A 21,350-nucleotide genomic window follows, 5' to 3' on the forward strand; every position below is an offset into this window, starting at 1 on the left:
CAAGCACCCTGCTTCTTTATGTATGCCACTACCGTGGCGTTGTCGCACATCAATGCCACGGTGTTTCCCTTTAGCAGACTTGCGAAGTGTAGGCACGCCTTCTGGACTGCTTCCAACTCCAGGACATTGATGTGGAGTTGCCTCTCCCCTTCCAACCAGGTCTCTCGTGCCGTTACGTCGAGGAGAAGGGCTCCCCATCCCTGGTTGGAGGCGTCTGTGAACAGTAGTAACTTGGGAGGGCCGGTCCCGAAGGTCGTCCCCTTGAGTGAGTTCGACTGGCAATGCCACCATTTTGGGGAGGGTCTCGTGTTTGGAAGGACTGGGATTAGCACCTGCTGTGAATCTGTCTGTCACCAGAGGTTCTTGAGATTCCATTGGATGGATCTGAGCCTTACCCTCCCTTGGGGAACTAGGTTCTCCAATGAGACCAGGTGACCTATCAGCCTCTGCCAGTCTTTCGCCCTCCTGGGGTGTTCTGACAGGAACGGCTGACTAATGTGCCTGAGGTTTCTTATCTTATCCTCCGAAGGGAAAACCTTTCCCCGAATGATGTCTAATGTCATTCCCAAGTAGTTCCTTCCGGTGGATGGGGATAGATTTGACTACTTCGGGTTGATTACGATCCCCAGATCCTTGCAAAACTGGAGGAGACTTCTCTCTTGTTCCTCCAAGAGGACCATTGAGGCGGAAAGAAGCCACCAGTCGTCCAGGTATCTGATAAGGCGAATGCCTCGTTTGTGAGGCCCCACTGAGACAGCCTTGGAGACTCTTGTGAACACTTGGGGCACTGTTGACAGACCAAAGCAAAAGGGTCCTGAATTGCAGGCTCTGGGAACCCTATTTCACCCGGAGGAACTTCCGACCCGAGGTGTGGACCGGAATCTGGAAGTATGCGTCCTTGGGGTCGATGGTCATCATATAATCTTTCTCCCTCAAGGACAGCAGGACTGACTTCTGAGTGTCCATTTTGAAGTCCGTCTTCTTGACGAACTTGTTGAGAGCTGACAGATCTATAACCGGTCTCCACCCCCCGGTCGCTTTCTCCACCAGAAACAGGCGACTGTAGAAACCTGGTCCTGGGAGAAGAACTTCTTCCATGGCCCCCTTCTCTAGCATGGACGATACCTCCTCTTGAAGGGCGGTCCTCTTTAACGGGTCTTTGGGATCTAGCCATTCTATCCGGTTGGCCGCAAAAAGCGGGGGTGGTTCCGTTAGGAACGGAAGTCTGTAGCCCTCCTTTAGTACGGACACTGTCCATGCTTGCCAATGACGTCTGAGGCATCCTCCAACCCGAGGGTTGGGCGGGGATAGGGGGCCTCCCACTCTATCTTCTTCTAGCGGGGCGGCCTGATCTGCCTCTCCTAGAGGCGGAGTAACCCGACCTGAAGGAGCTTGAGGGCGCTGGAGCTCCCCTGCGGGGGGGCTGAGGCGTTGCGGACCAGGAGGAAGAGGGGGGGCTTCTCTCCTCGTAGTGCTGGTAGAGGCTTGGGGTGTCGCGGCACTATCCGAGACGGACCTCTTATAGGGCGGTCTCCTAGGAGTCGTAGGTCTGGGGACGTTGGCCTCCTTCTTTTTCAAGACCTTATCCATTATGGCTTCTAGTTCCTTCAGAGGAAACAAAGACTCTCCCCACAGGGGAAGGCTGCGAATGGCTCGCTCCTCCCTGTCTGGTACCTTCCAAGACACCTTCGCCAGAACAGTGTCTCGCTTCCAGAGCACCCAGTTAGCTGATAGTGCGAGAGACTGATATGTCAATAACCTAAGGGTTTTACCCCCGGAGGTAATGAGGTCCCTCAGTAGGTCTTGCTGGTCAGGGTCCTCGGGGTCGAAGGAGGCTTGTACACCTACCAAAGTGGAAGCCCACCAGTCCAGCCAAGAGGAGACGTTTACTAAGTCCCTCGACATTTTCTCCATCATGGAGGCTTCTGCTGGCGAGAACCAGACTGGGGCCGAAGAGGCTCTACCGTCTGAAACGCCTTGACTAAGGATGTCTACTGCTGACTCCACGTTAAGGGGCCTGGGCGTCGTCCCGCTGGTACAGACACTTTGCCTTGGGGTCTGAGGCCCTGGGGCAATTTTGAGGACCTCTGGGTTTTGGGGGCCTCGGCATTGCTGGCCACTACCTTGCCGACATACTCCTGCTCTAGGACTAGATCTCGGGGTAGAGGAAGTGCTAGGGACGTCTTAGGTTGGGAGGGAGTCTGCATGGTCCTCAAAAGGCTTGACTTCCAGGAAACTTCATCCGTAGCCGCAGGTTCCGCTATTTTGTGGTGCCTTCTGAAAAGGCTAACCACTCTCCTATAGACGGGGTCCTCCATCAGGGAACCCTCCCCTCCGCCAGCCGAGGTCTCGGCTTGGGGCCGGGGAGCTGGGTTACCGGGCACACCGGCTGGACGTCTAGCTCTTTGGGGCCAGGGGCGCCGTCCTGCCGAGGTACTGGATTTCATCTGCGGGGACGTCCGCACCAGGGGCCTGGGTTAACGCAGGCAACGCTGGTTCAGCGGGGACTCTCGTCCGCCCAAGGGCTCTGGGTGCCGAGGATGCGGTTCCCGTGGGCTGACCCGACAGCGGGAACCGTTCCTTCCGACCCGAAGGCCGCACCAGCTGGGCACTCCCCATCGAGCGCTTCGGTTCTGGAATACCAGGCACTCCTTTGCGGTGGTACCGGTCTTCCCCGGCGGGAGCTCCGCACCAGGTTCGGGGTTCAGAACCGGCATCGCCGTACCGTCGAGGACTACCGTTCGTGTATTCTCTCTGGGGGACGCGGACCCCCGTGGGCTGACCCGACGGAGGGAACCGTTCCTTTAAGTCCGAGGGCCGAACCAGCTGTGCTGATTCGGCCAGGCTGCCCGTAAAGAAGCCCGGTTACACCCGCTGGCGGGGTGAACCGGAAGCTTCGCGGCCTTACGCCTGCCTGAAGAGGCCTTCTCGCATTTCTCCCTGTGAGGGTTATATCTGCTTCTGAAGGATGGCCTTCGTGGTGAGAAAAACCCTGGGCTGCCGGTCCGGGGAACGCTGCAATACAGACCTGGGAGGCTCCTTCTCGGCGAGGCCCTCGGCTGCAGAAGAGACTGAAAAATACGCCAAGAGACTGGAGAAGAATTAGGGACATTTTTCCCCCACATGGGGTCATCAGAGGAGACGTGGCCTGCTTGCACCAGGACTCCGTCTCTCCACACACTCTCGAAAGTAGCACTTACCTCGAACTACTTCTTAGGAGTTATCTTCTCCACAATAGACCAACCTCGTCTCCTACTCTGGGTAGGAGAGGGTGGTAGGGAAGCTCTGTCAGGCGAGACGCCCGGCGCTAGTCTTCTTAGGCGAACCCTTAGTCGCCTACTTCTTCTTGGTGCTATACCGCACCCACTCAAACTCCTGGGGAAGAGCAATGGGCACTTCCCCGCAACTGACTTACCTCGTCCCCTACTCTGGGTAGGGGAAGATGGCTGTATAAGAAGCTCTATCCGACGAGGCATCGGGAATTAAGTGGCGAGGAGAGGCTCGTCTTCCTATGAGCTTCTTGGATGTATTCTTCCTCTTGGTGCCGAAGTGCACTCACTGCACTACGTTCTAGGACTAGTAGTCCTGACACGTGGTTGAAGGGGAACATAAGCTGCCCCTACACGGCTAACACCGAGGAAAAGGGGAGGAAGAATGATTTATTGTAAAATTGTTCCCTTCAGATATTAATTCCTTGAAGGAAATCAAGGAATACTGCTCCATAACGCACACAACGCACGACACAAGCACTTAAGGGAATGAATTAAACACCGGGTAAGCACACGGTTGAAAAGTGAACGCACAGGAACACTTGGGAAAGCACACTGGAAAAAACACAAGTTCCCACGCTGGAAACACGTGGAACACTAAACGCGCACAAAGGATCGACAGAGACGAGAGCGAGCTGTGAACAGCTCGCGACCAAGGAACTTAATGAGGAGAATGACCCAGAGAGGCAGTGACCTGCCCTGATCCTGCCCTCGGGGAGCATTCCTTGGCGGTGGGGGTAGGCCTATGTAGAGAACGGAGTAGGGGGGTAACGGCGCGAAAACCTTGGTCGATAGAGAGGAGATCACAAGTGACTCCAAAGAAAGTAGTTCGAGGTAAGTATTTGTGTTGGAACAAATTTATTTTAGTGTTGCTACTGTTCTTAAAATATTTTATTCTAATTGTTAATTACTTCAACTATTTCATTGTTTCCTTTCCTCACTGGGCTATTTTCCCTGTTGGAGCCCCTGGGCTTGTAGCATCATTCTTTTCCAGCTAGGGTTGTAGCTTGGCAAATAATAACAAAAATAATAATAGCCTCCTCACTCCCCTTCCCTCTATCCATCCTCAACATGTGCCCACACCATCTCAGTTGTGACACTCTCTTCACCTCTGTAATCTTTACTATGTCTGCCATTCTTTCGATTTCATTATTTTATAATCTTTTAAGGAGTGATGTTTCCATAATCCACCTCACCATTCTCATTTCTGTACTCTCAAGCTTTGTTTCCTCAGAGTCCACATTTTCAATCCATACATTAACACTGGTTTTATCACTGTGCTACATATCTTAACTCCTAGCTTGATTGGAATTTTCTTTAAACATATCACTCCTGCTCCCTCCCTCCTCTTCCCCAGGCTGCTTTCATCCTATTCTCAACTTTGGCCTCACATCCTCCCTCCTGATTTATAGTAGATCCCAAGCATCAAAATTGTTCCACTTGTTATATAACAGAGCCTCTACTTTCATGCCTCAATATCCTATCCCTACCTTCCTTGCTGCTTACTATAGTTTCTGTCTTATCTACATTTACAGTACTCTCAAGCCACCCATCCCCAAAGTCTCTTGCCACTCTACTACCCTTCTCTGTAAGTTTACCTAATTTTCAGCAGTAATCACCAAAGCATCTGCATATAGTAACTCCTACAACTCCTAATTTGTAATCTCTTCACTTAACACATACATGACCACATATAAAAAAGGCTTAATGCTAATCCCTGGTGTAACCCAACACAAACTTGAAAGTTTTCTGTTTTCTCTGAGCACTTGTTATTAATTTTGTCCTTGTTCTTTTGTAAATCATCTCTGCCATTATAACCAACTATTCCAGGACTTTCCTCTTCCCCAAGCACCAAAAGATCACTTCTCTTGGTATTCTATCATATGCCTTCTCGAGATCTACAAAAGCACAGAAGAGCTTCTGGTTTCCCTCCAAGATCTTTTCTGGTAGCTGCCTTATTTCTTTTCTGGTAGCTGCCTTATTATAAAGATGGCATCCACAGAAAAGAAATAAGGCAGCTACCAAAAAAGAGCTTAGAGGGAAGCCAGAAGCTCATCTGTGCTTTTGTAGATCTGGAGAAGGCATATGATAGAAAACTGACAAACCATGCTCTGTTGGTTCAATTCCCTTGTAGTTACCATATTCAATAACATCACCTTTCTGCCTAAATATAGATACCATAAGACTCTCTTCCCAGTCTTTAGGCACTATTTCCCCTTTCCCTATTGATTTTAATAAATCCAGCATCCATTCTTCTCTTCTGTAGCTAGTAACTATCATTTCAATTCGAAATTCTGATACACCTGGTGCTTGACCATTTTTCATTTTACTCAATGCCCACCTTACTTCTGTATTTTGTATCTCCATCACTTGCTCCCCCACACGAGTTTTTACCAACTCATCTTCTCTCAATTTCAGTATCTAATAGTTGTTCAAAATATTATCGCCATCTCCTCATCCCCATACAATACATTTCCATATTAATCATCGATAACTCCAAGTTGCCCCAAATCCTGCCTTTGCCTTTTCTTCAAGTTTGAAATCTTGGATATCCTTTTCTCCTTCACTTGTTCCTAACCTTTCATTCAATTGTTCTACTGCTCTTCCAATAGCTATAATTTTTATAATACATTTGAAATTCACAATTTCACTGCACTTTACACAGCATTTATTATTACTATGCTTACATTTGAATAATGCATACTTATTACTGGAGTTGGTAAAATTATCATAATAAGCTTCATCTTTAACACCATCATGTGTGATTTGGAAATAATACTATAACAAAGGAACATTATTTGATGAATTTTCCATCTCTTAAGCCATCATTTAAAAATCATCTACTTTTAACATTAATATCACAAATTTTTAAGTAATTTGTATTTTTCCTAACATACTTACCGAGAACTACTTTCTTAGGAGGTACCTGGAATCTACTCTCAACCGACCAGAGTTTTGTGTAGTTTAACCTACTTCCGTTTTCTGTGAGGACTACCCCAGGCGGAAGGATACGTGCCCTGAGGCTAGTCCCGAGCCAGGTCGCATGTTAGCTTGGGTCTGGACCCTCAGTAAGTTCCTGGATGTTAAAAATATCTAAGGGTCAGTAAGGCACTCGGGGAAGGAAGGGAGGGCCATTACCCGAAAGTAGTTCTTGGTAAGTATGTTAGGAAAAATACAAATTACTTAAAAATTTGTGATTTGTTCCAACACGGAGACTTACCTCGAACTACTTTCTTAGGAGACTTACACTTTAGGAAGTGGGAGTGTCTTCCTGACCTCTAGACCCAACTAATCCGGGCAACAAGGAACCTAGGTAGGAAACTAGGTTCTAAGATATCCGGAAAACGAAACGTAGGGAAAAACTACACAAAGAGCTCATGTTAGTGTCTAAGTACTCACCCTTAAAAATTCCACGATGCTGAGTCCTGTGACGAAGTTGTGAAGTCATGTCTTGTGCAGGATCTATCTGGGTCTATCTACGAGGGTCGGGAAAGGAAAGGGACAAGGGTGAAAGGAATCGAACCTGTGTCTCTTGGTTTTGCTACCCACGATTGTACCTGGGGCTTCACTGTTAAATCGCTTGGAGCGCGGAGATGACTGTCCCAATAGAGAACCCGTCTAGAGATTTCCTCGAGCAATCCTTGAGGTAATGAGTTGTGAAGGTCGACTGGTTCGACCAGGTGCCTGCTCTAAGGATCTGGGCCACCGCCATGTTCTTCTCAAAAGCCAGAGAGGTACTTAGACCCCTAATGTCATGGGGCCTGGGATTACTTGTCAGGGGAAGGCCCGCTTTGCTATAGGCCCTGACAATCACCTGTCTTAGCCAATAGGAGATGGTATTCTTAGATACCTGCTTTTTCGCTGTACCCGTGGAGACAAAGAGGTTTTTGATACCAGGGCGGAGATTAGCCGTCCTCTCAAGGTATTTCCTCACGGCTCTGACGGGGCACAACTTCAAATCTTCCGGATTCCCTGTCCGAGGAATCGCTGGCATTGAGAAGCCTTCGAACCTAGGATCCCAGACTGCTGGATTCTGTGTTTTAGCCACAAAAGAAGGGACGAACTTGAAGGAGAACTCACGCCATCCCTTCGTATGAGAGACTTCGTAAGACAACCCATGGATTTCTCCCACCCTCTTAGCTGAAGCCAAGGCCAACAAGAAGACCGTCTTGAGAGTGAGATTCCTGTCCACTATGTCCTTCAAGGGTTTGAACGGTGGCTCACTTAGCATTTTCAGTACTCTTGCCACATCCCACTGCGGCACCCTGGAGGTTTGCGGAGGGCATGCTTGTTCGAAGCTCCTGATGAGCATAGAGATATGCCTAGAGGAGCCCAGATCAATGCCTTTCAGAAGGAAAACTTGGCCCAAGGCTGCACGGACTCCCTCGATGGCTGGTATTGACATGCCCACCCTGTCTCTGAGGTGTACGAGGAAATCCGCAATATCCGGAACGGAGGCTTTTAGAGGCTTGATGTTCCTTGAGGAACACCATTTCGTGAAAGTGGTCCATTTCACCTGGTAGACCGCTGCCGAAGACCGCCTCAGATAGCGCAACATCCTCTCAGCCGTTCCTGCCGAATATCCTTCCTTCCTCAGGAGACGCTCGATAGTCTCCAAGCGTGAAGGCGAAGAGACCGAGGATTGTCGTGGAACCTTTGGAAGTGTGGCTGCTGCAGAAGGTCTGGTCTGTCGGGCAGAGGCCACGGGGGAAGACACGCTAGGGGTCTTAGATCCGCGAACCACTCTCTCTCCGGCCACCAGGGCGCTACCAAAGTCATCCTTAGGTTGTGAGCTGCCCTTACCCTGTTGAGCACTTGCCTGATCAATGCGAAGGGAGGAAAAGCGTACACGTCGAGATTGTCCCATTTGTGTTGAAAGGCGTCCTCCAATGCCGCCTTTGAGTCTGGGACAGGAGAACAGAATACGGGGAGTTGTGCGTTCAGTCTGGTTGCAAAGAGATCCATCACCGGCGAGCCCCATTTTCGAATGATGAGCCTGGCTACTTCTGGGTGAAGAGACCACTCGGTACCCACTACCTGGCCCATCCTGCTGAGCCCGTCGGCTAGGACATTCCTTTTCCCTGGAATGAACATTGCTGAAATCACGATTTGTTCTGACTCGGCCCAATCCAGGATCTCCAATGCAAGATCGCACAACTCCTTCGACTTTAGACCTCCGTGTTTCTTTATGTACGCTACTACAGTGGCGTTGTCGCACATCAACGCCACTGTGTTTCCCCTTAGAAGATCTACGAACTGTAGGCACGCTTCTCGGACTGCCTTCATCTCTAGGACGTTGATGTGCTGTGCTTTCTCTTCTTCCGTCCAAGATCCTCTTGCTGACTTGCCGAGGAGGTGTGGCCCCCACCCCTCCTTGGAGGCGTCTGTGAAGAGAAGCATCTCGGGGGGGCTCGGTTGCGAAGGGCATCCCCTTGAGGGTATTTACTCGATCCTGCCACCACTCCAGGGATTGTTTTGACTCCGGAAGAACGGGAATTAACTTGTAGGGGGAGTCCAACTGGTTCCAGAGCCCCTTCAGGTTCCATTGTATGCTCCTGAGTCTGAGCCTCCCTTGGGGGACCAGTTTCTCTAATGATACTAGGTGACCTATCAACCTCTGCCAGTCCATGGCTCTCCTGGGCTGCCCTGAAAGGAAGGGCCAGAGGATCTGGTCCAGGTTGTTCAACCTCTCCCCCGACGGAAAGGCTCTCACTAGGCGGGAGTCCAGCACTATCCCCAAGTAAGTCATCCTGGTGGAGGGAGACAGATGCGACTTCTCCAGGTTGATAGTGATACCCAGAACTTTGCAGAATTGTATTAGTTTCACGCCTTGATCCTTCAAAACTACCTCTGAGGAGGAAAGAAGCAACCAGTCATCCAGGTAGCGAATGAGGCAAATACCGCGTTCGTAAGACCACACGGAGACTATCGTGAAAGATCCTCGTGAATACCTGGGGCGCTGTTGACAATCCGAAGCAGAGGGTCTTGAACTGCAGGATCTGGGTACCCCACTTCACCCGGAGAAACTTCCTGCTTGAGGGGTGGATAGGGATTTGAAAATACGCATCCTTGAGGTCTATGGACATCATGAAGTCCCCTTCCCTCAGGGACTGCAGGACCTACTTCGGGGTGTCCATCTTGAAGTCGGTCTTGCACACAAACTTGTTGAGGGCTGACAGATCTATCACCGGTCTCCAACCTCCCGTCGCTTTCTCCACCAGAAAGAGTCGGCTGTAGAAGCCTGGGCCCGGATGTAGGACCGTTTCCATCGCACCTTTTTCCAACATCGTGGATACTTCCTCCTGTAAGGCTGCCCTCTTCAAAGGGTCCTTGGGTGCTAGCCACTCAGCCCGACTGGCTTGAATCAGAGGAGGCGGTTCTGCCAGGAATGGTAGTCTGTAACCCTCCTTCAACACCGTTACTGTCCAGGGTTCCGCACCGTGGTGTTTCCATGCTTGCCAAAAATGTCTGAGACATCCCCCAACCTGAAGCTTGGGCATGAGTAGGGGGCCTCTCACCCTATCTCCTCCTAGAGGAACAACCTGAACGCCCTCTCCTGGAAGCTGAGTAGGACGTTCTAAACGAGGCAGGTGCTGTCGGAGCTCCTCTACGGGGGGGCTGCGGTGGTTGAGCCCAAGAGGTAGATGGGGCGTCTCTCCTCGTCTGGCTAGGAGAGGCTCGAGAAGTAGAGGGTCCATCCGACGTTGGCCTTCTGTAAGCGGGTCTCCTCATGGTTTGAGGTCTGGGCCCACTCACTTCCTTCCTCTTCATGACCTCCATGATTTCCTCCATTTGTTTCAAGGGAAAAAGCGAGTCACCCCACACGGGCAAGCTCCTCAAAGCCCTCGCTTCCCTGTCAGGGATTCTCCGGGATAGCTTGATCAGGACCGTATCCCTTCTCCTAAGGATCCAGTTGGCCGATAGGGCAAGAGACTGGAATGTCAAGAACTTCAGTGTCCTTCCCCCGGAGATGATGAGTTCTTTCAGGAGGGCTTGATTCGCTGGGTCTGTCAAGTCGTAGGTGGCCTGGATACCCACCAGAGTTGATGCCCACCAGTTCAACCAGGGGGCGACGTTGACCAGGTCTTTAGACATCTCCTCCATCATCGTCGCCTCTGACTGGGAGAAACAAATCGGGGCTGACGAGGCTCTGTCTTCTGGGGCACCCTGACCTAACACTTCAAGGGAGGCCTCCATCCTGCAGGCTCCCGGTCGCTGCCCCTCCGGCACATAATATCTGCTCTGGGACCTTAGACCCTGGAGTAATTTTGAGGCACTCTAGGATTTGGGGGATTCGGCATTGCCCGCCACAACCTTGTCTACGTGAGTACGTCCCAGAACCACGTCCCTGGCCACAGGTAGAGCTAAGGAGGGTTTCTGCTGTACGGGGGGCTCCATTAAACGATTGAGGCTGGAACGCCAGGCATCTTCGTCGGCGGGAACAGGCTCCTCGATCCTGTGATGCCTCCGTATGAGGCCTATAACCCTCCGATAGGCTGAATCCTCGGTTGGAGAACCCTCCACGTCGCCGACCACGCCCCCCGTCTGTAGCTGAGGCGCTGTCCCGACGGGCACCTCCGTCTGGCGCTGAGGTGCTGACTCGACGGGCACCTCCGTGTGGCGGGAAGGAGCTGTGCCGACGGGCACCTCCGCACTAGGCCTCTGTCCTGGGACGGGCACCGCCGCGTCGGCAAGGGCTTCCGTCCTTAACATGTCCTTCGACAAAGAGGGTGAGGCTTCCGTGGGCTTGCCCGTCCGAAAAAGTGACTCCCTCCGCTGGGCGGGTTGAGTCGGTTGTTTCGCGGCCTTACGGGAATGTCTGCTCCTGGATCTATCTCTCCTCCGGCGGCGCCTCCTCCGCGCTTCTCCCTCCGAAGAGACCGATGAACCTGCCGCTGAAGACTCCGACGACTCTGCATAATGCGACCGAGGGGCAGGCGCATGGGGAATGGACGTCTTCGTGATTTGCTGGGTTCCGGAGGTCGAAGGTTGTAGAAACATGTCAGGAACCGCCGACAGAGGAGAGTTCGGTCGCTCTACGTTGGGTAACCAGGAACCAAGGCCTTCTTCCATCCTCAAAGGGGACCTACCTGGAGTCTTCGGGGGTCCCCATCCGAAGGAGTCCGCTACCGGAGAGTCTATCTTATCTTGGGTGCCATCAGCTGCAGAGGTACCTGAAACATGGGCCCATGAAGTGGGCGAAGAGACAGGGACATTTTTACCCCACATGGGGTCATCAGACGAGACATGCCCCCCATGCACAAGGGCAGTCTCTCCAAGACCCCCACTAAAAGGACATTCAGGCCCCCCACTTGCCTGCAAAGAGTCAGCAACCCCAACATCTCGAAGACTAGACTCCTGGGGAAGAGCAATCGGCTTCTTCCCCGCAACGGACTTACCTCGTCCCCTACTCTGGGTAGGGGAAGATGGGAGAGAAACATCGTCAGACTTCCCTCCTGGCGACGTCAAGGGCGAAGAGGTGCTCGCCTTCCTGGGAGATCGCTTAGCGGATTTCTTCTTTTTCGTACTAAAACGAACACACTGGATTTCACTCCACGACACACACACTCCGGACACGCGTCCGACGTAGAGCACACTCTACCCCTACTCAAAGAGCAAAGGTAATGCGGGTCAACCTCCGGCTTGGAAAAAAACGCTCCACACGACTTCCCGGCTCTAGGCCCAGGACAACGGCGGGCATGCTCCATAATGCACAGCACAACACCGTAAGACACAGGAACACAGGGAAAGGATAAGGAATACACTTGGGAAAGCACAAGGGAATCAAGCGAACACGCAAGAACACAAGGGAAAGTACAGGGATACCGCGCGGGAGACACGTGGGACACGCTAGTCGGGGACACAAAGGGTCACACTGAGAACGGAGAGCGTCGAGATGGTATCACGACGCGACCAGAGAACTTACTGAGGGTCCAGACCCAAGCTAACACGCGACCTGGCTCGGGACTAGCCTCAGGGCACGTATCCTTCCGCCTGGGGTAGTCCTCACAGAAAACGGAAGTAGGGTAAACTACACAAAACTCTGGTCGGTTGAGAGGAGATTCCAGGTACCTCCTAAGAAAGTAGTTCGAGGTAAGTCTCCGTGTTGGAACAAACAAACATTAATCTTATTCTACCTGAAAATGAACATGCAGTACTTTCTGCTGTGCACAAAGATGTCTAAGCAACATATTTCTGCATTAATCATCAGGAAAACTTACGGGCATTGAAAACTTACCATTATGGGATGGAGGCGAGGAATGCTACCATACTGTATGCTTATTTTAAGCTAAAAAGATATATAAAGCACATAACCTTATAATAAAGAATTGAGATACCTTACCAGTTTGGAGGAGTGGACAAGTCAGATATTTGGCAAAGATCATCAATGCAATTCAAATGAGGGAAAGTTTTCAGTGCGTGTTTTCTAAATTGTGGATATATCTCATGAATGTGTGCACCGCCCTGCAATGATAAAAGAAATAAAATTCAATAACAAATTATGTTACTGCTTCAAGACAGATCAGCTTCAACAGGTACAAATACTATACTGCAATCAAATTGAGCTTATAACCACAATACAGTATGTCAGGTCTGTCTTTAGAAAATTACAAAAGGTAAAGGAACAACCAGACTTACACCAAAATTCTAAAATAAATAAATTTCTCTTACCTTCATGATATCACTTATGATTATGTGTAAATCAACCGGCAAGGATTCAGATTCGACACAGAATTTCCGAAAACTTATAAAAGTCTGCTGATACAAGTAATCTGCAATTAGATAAATTCTCTTAAAAATTGCACATATATTTTCTATATATACTGTACCATATCTTAACTGAAGAGTACCAACCTTCTGTAATAACAAAGTAAAATATTAATTTTTAAAATCTGTTCAGTACCATAAAATCCACAAATCCTTTCTTTATCACCAAAGAAATTTGAAATACTGTACACTTAATTCTTAGAATATCTCAGCAAAAAAATTCATATTAGGCTAGAGAAATCAAGCACCTTAAATCAAAGATTACAGATAATGTCCCACGAATCACACTACAAAACAGTAATGATGAAAACAAAAGATGAAGACCTATAACAAAAATAAACAAGCATAAAGTAGTTACAATAATTAGCATGGAGTCAAAATAAAAACTGTACTACTTAACATATGCTGAAGATTCAACAAGACTTACTATCTAATCCATGCTCACGGGCCAGTTCCCTTACGTCTTCATTGTTGTAGAAACGGTTCAATACTCTCAAAATATCTTCTTTTTGTAGTGGCCCTGTAATCTCGGCACCCACGTTGATTTCATCTGATCTGGCCTGTTTCAAAATACTAACAAGTTAGTAAACACTAATTGTAACAGTATGAATAACACAAAATCTAGGGCAATACAAAAACAAATTTCAAAATCTTTATTTTTCCTAGCTATACTAATATAAGGCCTTTAAAATAGAGATATGTATTCAGTGGAGATTGAACACCCATTGCTTCATTAACCAAGTACAGTAGAACCTCGGTTTACGAATTTAATTCGTTCCTAATGCGAATTCGTAAACAGAAAAATTCGTATCGCGAAACGAATTTCCCCATAAGAATGTTATAAAATCGAAATAATTAGTTCAACCCATCTACAAAAACCAATTTTCACAAATTTTTCCTTACACATACAGTACTCTACTGTACTCTACACAAAATTATTAAAATATTGCAGTCATTTAATGATGAAAATATGGATATGCATGCACAGTAAACCTGAACTTTACCTTAGAGGAGTGTCGCTGCTGGCTTGATGGAGACGAGAGGAGGGGAAGGAGGAGGAGGGGGTTACTGCTTGGAGGGAGAATCTCCCTCCATGAGAACTTCAGGAACGTTGACTGGAGTTCTCTCGCGAGAATGGCGTTCACTATCACTGGTTTTGCGTTTGCGAGACTCTTGGTCGTCGTCTTTCACAGTTCTTTTCTCCCCCTTCACAAGATATTTTTCAATAGACACCTGCTTTTGTCTGTTCTTTAAAATTTTATAGAAGTGACCCACCCCATTATCGACTAATAAATTTATTGCACGGTCTGTTTCAGCCTTATTCGGGACATTTTCCTCAAGAAAACTTTTCACGTCTTCCCACTTCTTTAAAAAATCTTTTATCTAACTCGAAGACAGTGATTTTGCAGTGCCTCCCTCCTCCTCAGATGAGATTTCCTCTATTACCTCTATTTGCTGCTGCTCGTGCAGGTCCTTCAGCTCCTCGGTGGTCAGCTGCTCCTTATGCTCCTGCAGGAGGTCGTCGATGTCATCCGTGTCCACCTCCAGCCCCATTGCCTTGCCCAAGGACACAATATCCTCGTCAACTGCTTCCTCCTGGTTGGGTTCGAACCCCTCGAAATCCCGTTCTGCAACGGCGTTGGGCCACAGTTTCTTCCAGGCGGAATTGAGGGTTCTCCTGGTGACTCCTTGCCAGGCTTTACCAATTAAAGTCAGGCAGTTGTAGATGGAGTAGTGATCCTTCCAAAACTCTCTGCTTTTACTTCAAAGCAGCGCTGGAACATAGCTTTGGTATAAAGTTTTTTAAAATTTGAGATCACTTGCTGATCCATGGGCTGGAGTATTGGAGTGGTGTTGGGGGGTAGGAACTTCACCTTAATGAACTTGTATTCCTCCGGTATGTCCTCTTCAATGGCTGGAGGATGGGCAGGAGCATTGTCCATTAACAGCAAGGCTTTGAGTGGGAGGTCCTTCTCCAGGAGGTATCTCTTGACTTCGGGACCAAAAACCTTGTTCATCCACTCAACGAAGAAGATCCTTGTCACCCAAGCCTTCGTATTAGAACGCCACATGACGTGCAACTTTTTCTTCTGCACATTGTTCTTCTTGAAGGCTCGTGGATTCTCCGAGTGATACACCAGGAGAGGATTAATTTTGCAATCCCCACTGGCGTTGGAACAGAACAGCAGGGTTAGACGGTCTTTCATGGGCTTATGGCCAGGAAGGGCCTTTTCTTCTGCCGTGATATAGGTCCTCCTGGGCATTTTCTTCCAAAAGAGGCCTGTCTCATCGCAATTAAACACCTGTTGGGAAACGTAGTCCTCGGAGTCCACGAGCCTTTTGAACTCTTTCACAAAAGACTCTGCTGCCTTCGTATCGGCGCTGGCCCCCTCGCCATGCCGAACAACACTATGGATACCCGTTCTCTTCTTGAATTTTTCAAACCAACCACGGCTTGCCTTAAAACTTTGTTTTTCTGCTGATGTGCCTGGCTCACTTCTCACCAAGTCCTCGTAAATGGTTCTTGCCTTCTCGCAAATCATGTTCTCATTTACTGAATCTCCTGCGAGCTGCTTTTCATTTAACCACACCATTAATAAATTTTCTACGTCATCAAGAATAGGTGGCCGTTGTTTTGACAATGACGATACACCTTTAGCTACTTTAGCGGCCTTTATTTCTTCTTTTTTCTTTAATATTGTGCATATCGTCGACTGCGAGCGATTGAAAAAACTAGCAATGTCTTTCACACGCATGCCTTGGTCATGCTTCTCGATGATCTCCTTCTTCATCTCGATCGTTATCATCAGCTTCTTCTTACTGCTTTCCTTCTTCGACATCTTAGGAGCCATTGTCTCTCACAATAATACACAGTACAGTACTGTAATCACAAATGAGTGAAAATAAAACAAATCACAAACCACGTGTAAAAATCACAAAGAAATCGTCCACGAATTCACTAAGTATGTATGCTATCGAGACGGCGGATACTGAGATAATGAACGAGTGAAGGGGGTAATAAAGGGGTTTAGGGGGTGGTAGGTATGCGTGGGAGGAGTCACGTGACTCCATTGTGAGATGCTGTCGTTAAGTTATTTCCATGAAAAATGCGATCAGGAAGCGCAGCGTTAACACTTTTCCACAAAAAACGGCGCGTGGGAGGGAAATTTAAATTCGTTAACCGATACAATATTCGTTAACCGAGACGAATTTTTCAGAGAAAGTCACTTCGTAAACCGAAAAATTTGTAAGCGGAGTCGTTCGTAAACCGAGGTTCTACTGTAGATGATTAACAACAGGTGGTGTAAGGGAGAAGCCCTGCCCACACCTCTGTCAGAGAATAGGAACAGCCCTTTTAGTCCTAAGGTCTAGGACAGAGAGGTGGTCGAGGTTAGAAATTCGATTTAAAGACTCAGGTTGTGGAGGATTAATTTTATTTTAATTTATTTTTTTTGTTTTGCCAAATCGAGAGAGAGAGAGAGAGAGAGAGAGAGAGAGAGAGAGAGAGAGAGAGAGAGAGAGAGAGAGAGAGAGAGAGAGAGAGTTGTTTTAGTATTGTTAAATCGAGACATTTTAAGTAATAAGTTTTGTCAAACCGCAAGAGAAAGAAAGTGTTTATTTGCTTTAGTTTTGTCAGAGAGAGAGAGAGAGAGAATTTAATTTGCTTTAGTTTTGCTAGATCGCGCGTGCGCGAGAGAGTATGTGTGGTTGTGTGTGCGTATGTTTGTGTGTCCGCGGTGCGCGCCGAAGAACAAGGGTAATTAGCGAATGATTGGTTGTTGGAAAGATTGTTGGTATATTTGAGGTTGTTTGTTTACATTTTTAGCTAGGATAGGGTGGTGATGAATGTCTTGGGCGAAAGCATTGGATCTCGGACTGTGGAAGGAGTCGGTTGTTATTTTTTTGTTCTTCGAAAGCCGGCTGTTTAGTGTTGTTTTATATTCGGAGTAAGTACTGTTTTTATTCATTTTTGTTAGGCGCGTTCTTGAATGATAGAAAGTTTATTGTTTATCTTTGATTATACAGTGAACCCTCGCTACTTCGCGGTTCGACCATCGCGGATTCACCACTTCGCGGATTTTTTCCATAACCCATATATATACAGTAATATATATATATATATATATGTATGCATGTATTTATGTATATATGTAGGTATGTATATGTGTATACATATAAATATATATATATATATATATATATATATATATATATATATATATATATATATATATATATACACACACACACACATATATATATATATATATATATATATATATATATATATATATATATATATATATATATATATATATATATATATATATATATATATATCTATATATCTAAAGTAGGAAGATGTTATGTAGTTCTAAGGGAAAAGTATGGGAAATATGTCTGGGTAATAAGCAAAGCTCTACCTCCAGTTTGTTTCTACATTATGATCAGAGATAAATGTAAACAAAACATTGGTTGCCATTTTTTATCGTGCTTTTTAGCATGTTTAGGAAATGCATGATATAAAATCACCTTTAATATTTGTGCCTGTTTTAGTTTAGGGTACTGTAGTACATGCATTAAGTGTCTAAAGGGTAGTTTGTTAACAGTACTACGTACAAGGGAAGGTGTTAAAAGTCTGAATATACATGTTGAATAAATAGGTAAATATGGTGTCACTACTTCGCGGATTTTCACCTATCGCGGCCGCGACTGGAACCTATCTACCGCGATAAACGAGGGTTCACTGTAGTGCGATAGTTTAGTTAGGAGTGTTCGTAAGTGTTTTTTCTTTTTTATTTTGGTAGGCCGTGATTCCTCCTTTGGAGAGACTTAATTTTTTGATAGATTGATGACGACCTGGACCGTATAATATGAACTTAGGAGCAGACTGCGGACGTTTATATTTAGACTGCGAGATATTGAAAGAATTTTGAGCGTTGACGACCCGGCTGGAAATAGATTTATTCCTTATGATGATGATGATGATGAACACCGATAATGTGAATGGACAGTCGAATTGACTAGTTATTGTTTGCCTGGAAGTTGTGGCAATTGGCTACAAGGACTGTTGCCAGTGTGTGGAGTCTGGACGACGGTTACCACACAACATATATATTGCATATTTTAGCGTTTTGCTTATGTTGGTGTTAATGTGATTTATTTCTGGGTTGTGGTATACGATTGGGTTTAGTATTAAGTGATTTATTTTAGTGTAAGTGTTTTTCGGTATTGTGTGTGGGTAAGTGTTTTTCGGTACTGTGTGTGGGTAAGTGTTTTTCGGTACTGTATGTGGACTGACGGTGTTGGGTTTATGTAAAGGATATTATTTTTTTCGATTATTGGTGAGTTCTGTGTACCCACACACACAGCTATAATATATAAATATAAAAGTGCTATTTTTGTCTTTTTGTGTTAAGTTTGTTTAATGATATAGGATTTTTTTGTTTTGGTTGCGGTAAATATAGTTTTAAGGCTATGTTTTGTTTTCATTTTCCTTCTGTCCAAGAGTCCAGTTTGAAGTAGAGTCAGGGGAAAGTTTGTATTGTGGGATATTGAGAAAGTAGGAGTGATCAAGGGTGTGGGGGTTTGTGGTTTGTTTACATTCCGCCACAAGGTTTGTATATCTAGGAAAAATAAAAATGAATTAAAAAATATTTGTTCCAACACATTGACAAAACCTTTTGTCCTTTAAAACAGGGAGGATCACTCATTGGTGGGAGGAAATTCCCTATAACCTAACTGGAAGGTTCTTTTCTTGCTTAGACAAGTCGCCCTCCCTGGCCTCATACGGGAGCGAGGAAGGAAACTCAAACAACCTCCTAACTGCTAACCATAGGGATGCAGAAGCTGTTAAAGCCGCGTCCAGTACTAGTTTAATACAATACTACGGTGTTCTAGGAATTTTTGCCACAGAAGTTTTCACAGGAAGACTTTACTTCACATTATTATAGCTGATGGGAATTTTACCGCACTTCCAATACTTTTTAATTTTTTAGGTTTTCTTGATTCTGTAAACAAAATTAGCATTGTCAACTTATTTTTGAGGCATTTTAGAAGAGCTAGAAGAATTGTTCATAAATACATTTTGCACTGAGAAATATCTTAAAATGTGAAAAGTAGATACAATTGCTCATTCTTATTTAACAGCTACTTGTTTAAATCTTTAGATATATTAGCTAACTTACTTAAAGGCATAGGAGATGATGATGGTGACATGACATACTTGTTAATTCTTTAATTTTCAAAGATGACTATATTACCTTAAAAGAAAAAAAAATATCTTATAAAACCCTTCAAGTCTCATACTTTTGACGCACCATAATTTCTGCAGCAGAAAAAGCTTGCAGAAAAAAATCCTATGGCAAAGAATCTGTGCCCAAAAGTCCTATGACAAAAATTCCAGCAGCTAAAATTCCGGTCACCAAAAGCTACTACTAGGACCAGGAAAACCTATTTTCCTAACAGGGAAATGGCATTGGCAGTGTCAAACCAGTCAAATCAAGAGAAATGTTTGGAAAGACACTGATCCATCCTACTGGCGGCGTTGCTTCTTGGCAGATGTAGTCAGCAGTCTGCAAGAAAGGCACTAAGTTAAGTAACTTACTAGCATTACACGTCTGACAAGCATTTAACAGTTGCAACGGTTTCATTTCCTCAAGGCAGGAACAAAAAAAGATGGACGAGCCAGTCACTTTCTCTCTCCTCACCATAAAAAGGATGCATACTAATTCTCATGAGGGAGCTGGGAGGACTACAAAACTTAGCAGTCACTTCAGGACCCAAGGAAAAGTGGGCTTAGGGTCTATGAGCAACTTCCATATAGTACACAGAGGCAAAGGTAGTGCTACACTTTATGAATTTTTCAGCTCCCAGTGTGTTAGCAGGTAAATGGGAAGGCACGGAGCTAGGCTTAAAAGTTCTTACTAGAGATAACACTTAAGAGTAAGGACACTCCTCTTCCTGACAGGAAAGGGAAAGATGAGCGAAACACCTCAACATCACTGGGAGGCAAATCCTAAGTTGTTTCATCTAGGAAACAGTCTCTATGGGCACAGAGCAAGAGTTATTCAGTGTACTCTCCCTCTGGTGAATAGGTTTGATCGTGTTGTAGGCTCGACTTGGTGCTCAGATGCCCAGAGCAGGGACCAGTCCCTGACCGACACGGCAGAGCATGGCGAGCAGGACTGGTACAGAGAGGAAGTATTTCTTCTATCAAAAGTACTGGTGTACCATCTGAAGGAAAAGAGTAGTAGTAGTAGTAGTATCAAGTACCCTTGCCTCTGTTGAGCTTAGTGCAGAATAAGCCATGGTTCTGTGCTCATGAGCGCATACACTGCCCCACTTGTCAGACCTACAGTGCTGATGTTAGGTCCAAGCAGGGCACTCATCTGCTTGAGGTGCAATAGTGTTAACTGTAACATCTGCTCTCACTAGCTTCACTACCACTATTTTTACTCCTTTCCCAAGAAGTTTAGCAATCATTTCAAGTCACAAAGAGCTTTTAGAGAAAGGTCTTCCCAAAGGACTATCTTCTTTGTCAATCTTCTCAATGAAGGAGGAAGGAGAAGCGATTGATAGAGGAGGCAGCGAGAGAATAAACTCTCCTCCACTTGCCAACTATTCTTCCTTCACAGAGTCGTCGTGAGCTGCAAAAGCTCCCCTGAAGCAGAAGCAACACTATCTTCCTCATCTGCAACACAAACCACTTTACTGGGAGTTTTGTCACAAGGGGAGTGCTGAAAACACAAGGATCAATATCTGGGAAACACTTCTGGTGCTGGGCAACCAAAAAAAAAAAAAAATCCTCATCAGGCACAAAGGTCGGGCAAAATTCAGTCCAAAACGGGTAACTTCCTCCCGAGGAAGACAAACTACGATAAGGAAAAGTACCATGCTCTAAGTTTATAGTCTACCCGATCAGAAGTGTAAGAACAACACTCCAAAGGGGGGTGGGGGGGATGGGGGGGCTAATTAAAGTCCCACTAAACATGCACCCCAACATTGTATCCTCCTAGTAACAAAATTCACCTTACCACACCATATGCTTACCTTTCTGTGCACTTTTGCTAGTTCACAAGTGAAGCAAGAAAAAATTATAACACTTATCACAAACAAATGCAAGAAAAGAACCAACAGTCATAAGAGGAACGCCTCAGTTGCATCTGCAACGGTTGTGGCCAAAGGTAAAAATGACTATTCCGAGACAGGCAGGATGGTGGGGCTTCCCACTTTGTGCCACCTCCCGTTAGCCAACACTCACACCATCTGTCATTAACCAGCAACCTAGTTAGAGATTCAATGGCTGTTTCA

General features: G+C 46.4%; 1 protein-coding gene across 1 annotated transcript in view; it reads right to left on the reverse strand.

The window, feature by feature from the left end:
- Positions 1 to 21,350, reverse strand: part of LOC137617008 (ATP-dependent RNA helicase SUV3 homolog, mitochondrial-like) — a 110,479-nt gene that overhangs the window by 78,939 nt on the left and 10,190 nt on the right. The window contains exons 3-5 of the mRNA XM_068346867.1: positions 13,465 to 13,597; positions 12,942 to 13,042; positions 12,613 to 12,734 (exon numbers count right to left, since the gene is read on the reverse strand). Of these exons, the coding sequence (XP_068202968.1) occupies positions 12,613 to 12,734; positions 12,942 to 13,042; positions 13,465 to 13,597 (356 nt within the window). The remainder of the gene's footprint in view (positions 1 to 12,612; positions 12,735 to 12,941; positions 13,043 to 13,464; positions 13,598 to 21,350) is intronic.

Source organism: Palaemon carinicauda, chromosome 23 (assembly GCF_036898095.1).
Source record: "Palaemon carinicauda isolate YSFRI2023 chromosome 23, ASM3689809v2, whole genome shotgun sequence".
NCBI classification, from domain to species: Eukaryota; Metazoa; Arthropoda; class Malacostraca; order Decapoda; family Palaemonidae; genus Palaemon; species Palaemon carinicauda.